The 6671-nt window shown below is 44.8% G+C and overlaps 1 protein-coding gene across 12 annotated transcripts; it reads left to right on the forward strand.

Annotated features, from left to right (window-relative positions):
• Positions 1-214: 214 nt before the first annotated feature.
• On the forward strand, positions 215-5154 carry GPR85 (G protein-coupled receptor 85). 12 transcript variants are annotated; one of them, XM_083401245.1, is made up of 4 exons: positions 322-756; positions 1019-1166; positions 1880-1950; positions 2290-5154. In XM_083401245.1, exon 4 carries the CDS (start codon positions 2474-2476, stop codon positions 3584-3586), a length of 1113 nt encoding a protein of 370 aa, XP_083257371.1. In that variant the 5' UTR covers positions 322-756; positions 1019-1166; positions 1880-1950; positions 2290-2473; the 3' UTR covers positions 3587-5154. The 12 variants fall into 12 exon arrangements, 11 of the variants coding, with proteins under 11 accessions (XP_083257362.1, XP_083257371.1, XP_083257370.1 ...); XM_083401244.1 differs by lacking the exon at positions 1880-1950 and adding an exon at positions 2005-2129; XM_083401240.1 differs by lacking the exon at positions 1880-1950 and having other exon boundaries at positions 322-838.
• Positions 5155-6671: the final 1517 nt, after the last annotated feature.

Here is a 6671-nt window from a genome sequence, read left to right on the forward strand (position 1 = left end):
GGAGAGAGATAATGAGGTCCAGCCTGACCACCCATTAATTGATTAGCTACAACCAGCAGCGTGGCACATAAGGTCTTGCAGCCTTTTCACGGGTGGGGGGGGGAGAGAGAGAGAAAGGGAAGAAATCAAAGGATAATTTTTTTTGGGGGGGGGGTTGCAATTAAACCAAACAGCCGGGCTCCCTTTGCCAAGGGGAGAACCGACGGCATAGAGAGTTCAGGGGGAGCAGGAGGGAGACTCCAAGAATGCCTGTCCCTCCTCCCTCCCCTCGTCTGCCAAGTGCAATAACAATGCAGTCATCATCAGGAGGGAGAGAGAGAGAGAGATTAGGGGAGGGGGTGCGCGGGGAGCTGCTCCTCCGCCCCCTCCCTCGAAAGCGGGCGGGTTCAAAGGAGGCTGGCTGGCTGGCTGGCTGGTCCCAAGCCCCGCGCCCCGCTCCGAGGGCCAACGCCAGACTCGGCGGCGGCGGCGGCGGCGGCAGCGTGCCACCGCCGGAGCTGCTACTACCGCTTGCCGAGGCTGCCTTGTCCTCATTGAGCCGGCGGCTTGGGCTGCTGCTGCTGCTGCCGCTGCGTTAGTGCGAGAGCGAGATTGTGCCGCTGCGACAGGGGAAGACGAGGCAAGGAGCTGGAGGGAGCGCACTGAGCATGCGCCGCCCGGACCCACTGGCTCCAGCGCCTCCGCCAAGGTACCCTGCTGGAAAAGGAAGAAATAAAAGCCAGGCATGAAAATACCAGCAAATAGAAAGGAGATCTGGTGAGGGAGAGGGGTGGGGGGTGGGGAGGTCTGGGCTCTCTCTCTCTCTCCCACCCACACACACACACACCAGCACCAACAGGTATTGCGGGGGGAGGGGGGCTTTGTGTGTTTGTGTGTGTATTTGTGTGTGCATCATCTCCTGGGCAGGGCTGGATGGGATGTGGGGAGAAGGGAATTGGCGGCTGGAAGGAGGCTGGCTCCGTGAGTGTGTATGTGTTTGTGTGTGGTGGTGTTGTTGTCTTAAAATTTTTTATCACAGGGCTGCATAACGGAAGCGTAGGGCAGACAACGATGCCTGCACGGCGGGGCTGGCTCGGAGATCTGGCGCCCCTGGGCAAGTCTGAGCATCTGGGCTGGGGAAGAAAGAAGTCAGGCAGCCAAGCAAGCAGCCCTCTTTGCTGCCTCGCGTATGTATGTGCATGTATCGGGGTGTGGGAGAAGCTGGTTTCATGGTGTGTGTGTGTGTTGCCTGCGTGTGTAACAATGCACTCATGATCTGATCAAGGCTCTTGTTTACGCAGCAAGCAAGCAGGGAGGCAGGCAGGCAGGTAGTTCCTAAAAGCTGAGAATGGTGGAATCTATTGTGAAGATGCTCTGTGTGTGTGTAGTGCTCAGAAGAGACAGCATAGGAGGAACCCTCCATGGGGATAGGCGAGCAAGGCTGCCTGACTCCGCCGCCGCCGTGGAGTGGCTGCTAGAGCCCTGCAAGCAGCAGAGTGGGTCTTTGTTAATTACATTTTGACAGGCGGCATTAGGAGAAATCCTGGAATTCTGACTAGCCAGACGCAGATCCTCGCATTCCGTGCTGGTCAAAAATACAACCCGAATCAAACCGGAGCCGGCGGATGTTCTTCCAGGGGTGCGTTTCATATTTAGCTATGTAAATACATAGCTGGGTGGTGACACACACCCCACTGCAATGAAGTGGGGGGGGGGGAGAATATATATATGCCCATATGGCAATTCTTTAGCTTAGGTATTTATTGAAAAGTCTAGTGGGGGAGGGGAGCTTTGGTTCATTGCAAAACCAGGATTCCTGTTGTCTCCTTTCAGTGTGCATGAACTAGCAGGGTGTGATTAATATGCTTTGGCGAGTTGGTTAAAAACATACATTCTGCAGGGTTTCTTTTGGATGTGTTCCATATCAACACAGCATCTGCCTCTGAAACACACACAATATCAACAGAAAAGGTGGGCATTTATGGGCAACCATTCTTCCTTGGCATTTTTTATTTTATTTTTAAGCTGCCAGTACCGGAATGATGATGTAGGAATTGGGTTGCCTCTGAAGCTTCAGAGACAGGAACTGTATATACTCTGCCAAAAAAAATTGATTGTAAACAAGAAGGAATAAAGTGAAGCAATGCATAGTAAGTGTGCAGTTCTCACTGAATTTCCCTCAAACAAATAATAGTACTCCAACTTGCAACTTCCTTTGGCTCTCCATAAATTAACATATTCGTTAGCACCTCCCAACACCATTTGTATGTTAACTTAAGGACTGATAGCTTGATTTTTATTTTTTTCCAGATATTTTGATGGCATGATAAATCAGGAAGCGGAAAAGAGGATGTACTATGTGACTAGACAGACACCAGATCAGATCTGCTTTTGGAATATATTTTCAGTAAGATGTATGGATCTATTTTTTCCTTATACATCTATCTAGATCATGAGACTTGACTGAGGCAATATTCAAATCATTCGTCCATCTATGGCGAACTACAGCCATGCAGCTGACAACATTTTACAAAATCTCTCCCCTCTAACAGCGTTTTTGAAATTGACTTCACTGGGTTTCATCATAGGAGTCAGTGTGGTGGGTAACCTTCTGATCTCCATTTTGCTAGTCAAAGACAAGACCTTGCACAGAGCTCCGTATTACTTCCTGTTGGATCTTTGCTGCTCAGACATCCTCAGATCTGCAATTTGCTTCCCATTTGTTTTCACTTCCGTGAAAAATGGCTCATCTTGGACGTACGGGACTCTCACTTGCAAAGTGATTGCCTTCTTGGGGGTCCTCTCTTGTTTCCACACTGCTTTCATGCTGTTCTGCATAAGCGTTACCAGATACTTAGCTATCGCCCACCACCGCTTTTATACAAAAAGGCTGACCTTCTGGACTTGTTTGGCTGTGATTTGTATGGTGTGGACCCTCTCCGTCGCTATGGCTTTCCCTCCGGTGTTGGATGTGGGCACCTATTCGTTCATTAGGGAGGAAGACCAGTGTACCTTTCAGCATCGCTCCTTCAGAGCCAATGATTCTCTGGGATTTATGCTGCTTCTCGCCCTTATCCTTCTAGCCACACAGCTTGTCTACCTCAAGCTGATCTTTTTCGTTCACGATCGCAGGAAAATGAAGCCAGTTCAGTTTGTTGCAGCAGTGAGCCAGAACTGGACGTTTCATGGTCCAGGAGCCAGTGGTCAAGCAGCTGCAAATTGGCTGGCTGGATTCGGAAGGGGTCCCACGCCACCAACCTTGCTGGGCATCAGGCAAAATGCCAACACCACAGGGAGGAGAAGGCTGCTCGTCTTGGACGAGTTCAAAATGGAAAAACGAATCAGCAGAATGTTCTATATCATGACATTCCTCTTCCTAACCTTGTGGGGCCCGTATCTGGTCGCCTGTTACTGGAGAGTTTTCGCGAGAGGGCCTGTGGTTCCAGGTGGATTTCTAACGGCTGCTGTTTGGATGAGTTTTGCCCAAGCTGGAATCAATCCTTTTGTCTGCATTTTCTCCAACAGGGAGCTGAGGCGCTGTTTCAGCACAACCCTTCTTTACTGCAGAAAATCCAGGTTACCAAGGGAACCTTACTGTGTTATATGAGGGAGCATCTGTAAAATCTTTAGCCTTGTGAAAACACTACCCTTCTCTGCTAAGCAATTGTGGCCTGTTGCCATGTCTGGAGAAGAAAAGGAAAAAAGGGGGGAGGGGGAAATCAAACAGGGGCTGTCAGCGGTTGTAAGGATTTGGGCAACGACGTCCTGCAATCTTTGCAATAGCTCATCTCTAATCCTATTTCGAAACCTAAACTTGTTTCTGCTGGCCACTCGCGAAGGTTTGTAAATTAAGAGTAAAGGACTGAGCCACTGCCCTGAAATGCTTTGATGTGGTGGAAAACCTAGATCGTGATTCAGAAAGTAGCAGGTGCTAAATATATCAGCGCTCAATGCTGTATATATCACTACATAAAAGTAAGACCATCACAAAAATATTAAAATTGGACATCTGAATCAGTTAAGTTTGACATGAGGTTAATGTGTTGATGAAACTATTTAAGACACTGGATGACCTTTAGATCATTTCATACAATTATTGTTTTTCAAATACAAAAATCTGGGGACTGTGTTAAGTCCTGTAACCAATGGGAGATGTGCCATTTAGTATTGGATTATCACCCCACATTTGCCTTGTGAGTTCTGGGGAGCATTACAAAGCAGTTTTGTGTTTTTGGGTTGTTGCTGGGGAGGTTTTCCCCTTGTTGTTTTTTCAACTTAGGTTTTATTTTTCTCTAAATACATTCTTCGTCTTTCACCCACCCACCTGCTGCCATTCGCCCCCATCCCCCACGAAACGAAATACTGGTTTGTTTGTTTGTTTGTTTCCAGGCTGAAGTATTACTGGCATATAATTGTGTTCTATGTCTTGTTTGATTTTTGTTTTGTTTTTTTTAAAAAAATCACGATTTGCTATAATTTTTATTGGATGCATTTTATATTTTCGAAAGCTAGATATCAGTCTGTTAGGCAACATCAATGAGATTATCCAATCATGACAAAGGAGTAATCATTACGCAGAATAAACCACATGTTGCCTTAAAGGGTTATCTAGTATCTTCCATTTTGTTTAGCATTTTAGAAATAAGCAAAGAAAGTGAATCGGTTAACTCCAGTCTGCCATTTGGGAGTGCATGAAAGATCACTTAAAATCCCTTCTTTCCTTTTTTATTCTCATGATTCCCCAAATCAGTATGCTCATCACTAGGATTATATTCCCCCGCCCTAAGGTATGTTGCCCATTCTAGTTTGTTCTGAGAAACACAGGCAGACAATGTATGTTTATATTTTTAAGACAACTGTCATGGGGAGACCGCAGCCTTAGTAAGATATATTGCACAATTTGTGAAGCATCTATTCTACTGAAGGCACAGTCTTGTTTATACTTTCTGCACATTTTGGTGTATTGGTTGTTTCAAATTATTTCAATTTTAACTTGTGAAAGCATATAATATGATTTCTAGTATTTTAGAGAATACATTAGAGTCTGTGAGTCTTTCCTTCTTTTAGATACAGATGTGTGGATTTCAATATAAAGTTGCATTTGCCAAAATTTACCTGTGTAGCCTGTTAATTTTCTTGGAATAAAATTTTACATTTTTCCAGTTATACAACAAACCTTTTATTATGATTATTATTATTACTATTATTTTGTTTAGTGAGCATGACTTTTTGAGAATGTAGCCATTATGGATTATTATTCTTTGAAGTCACTGTATTCCCAAACTGTAAAATGCATGAATGATGGGGACCACAGGATTGATAAATGATATTCTCGACAATAGCACTGTTGTGTAGTTTATCATAATTACCCTGATACCTATTTGTCAGTTCTGCTGAGAGGTACTGTTAATTTGGGGATCATGATACTTGAGATCCATGGCCCAGGGCAATTTTTCACACAGTGTATAGCTGAAGAACACCATCCTGAGTCTGACAAGGGAAACCTTAACTTCAAAGAAGGACTTGCTCCAAATTAATGCTGTGCTCTACATTTCACTATAGCTCTAGAGCAATCCATCCCAAAATACACAAGAGTAGAATCCAGTTTGTGTTGCTCCATAGACAGAAAGTATGAGTCGAGAGAGCCTGTTTTCAAGTTTCCTCTTCCCATTTACAGTCCTTTGCGCGTGCACACCCAAACAAAAATATATATATTCCACAAGGTTGAGAGACCTTTTGGAGTAGATTTTATGGCTCTGCAGGAAGAAGGAGGAATACCTGCCTCCCTATTCACCTTTGGTCAATGTAGTGGCACCAACTAGATTTCACTGACAGCTAAACTGCTGGAAGCATATGTAGATATTCTTATTAACAACAGAAGTAGTGTTGTTTCTGTATACTAATAGATTTTAAAAAACGGGTTGAAGAATTTTGGGAGGGGAAGTGGCATCTTGATTCCACTGGTGTTCACGGCAAGCTTCTTAATTTAACCCTCATGTACTTCATGCTAATGTTGATGGGTTCAAAGATTACATTTAGCATGCGGTGTTGGAAGCACTGCAATAATCAATCTTCATGAATGCAAAAGCATTTCAGGTCACCATCCCCAAGAGGCTTGAAATGAATTTAAAGTTCCAGGGACCTGCATTGGTTCCTGATCCACAAGCTATAGAACAACTGTAGTACTTGGCTATGTGTCTGATTTAGTCCCACGTCATAATTCCTAGACAGCTAGGGCCTTCATCCCTCCCCTTGCACAGCTGTATGAAAATCCTAGGTTTATCCCCATGCATGTAAGAATCATGCATGTGCCCACACTGTCTTGAGGATATGTGTTGCGCATGTTCAAGGCCTCCACATGATAAAACAGAAACATGTCCATGACAGCACACATGATGTTCTGTGTGTTGGCCTGTGGGGTGGTGTTCTACAGCATAACAGGAAAAACACCCATGTGTGAAGAGTGATCCATAGGATGTTTTCAGAATATCTAACTAGAAAAAAAGAGAGGCCTAAGTAGGGATGGACAAATGCAACAATTTCACTGTATCTCAGTTCCTCATTTCCCCAATCTTTAATGCAGTTCTCAACATGAAATCCTAATGAAAAATTCATCAGCGCTTTAGTGTGAACTTCTCCTAAGGACACATTTTTGTATGCAGTTCTGACTAACACACACACCTTTGCAACCA

Source organism: Podarcis tiliguerta (assembly GCF_965153285.1).
Source record: "Podarcis tiliguerta genome assembly, chromosome: 10".
Taxonomy (NCBI): Eukaryota; Metazoa; Chordata; class Lepidosauria; order Squamata; family Lacertidae; genus Podarcis; species Podarcis tiliguerta.

Excerpts from the sequence above, each read along its gene's own strand:
- GPR85 (XM_083401236.1), top strand. The coding sequence starts at position 2,474 with ATGGCGAACTACAGCCATGCAGCTGACAACATTTTACAAAATCTCTCC.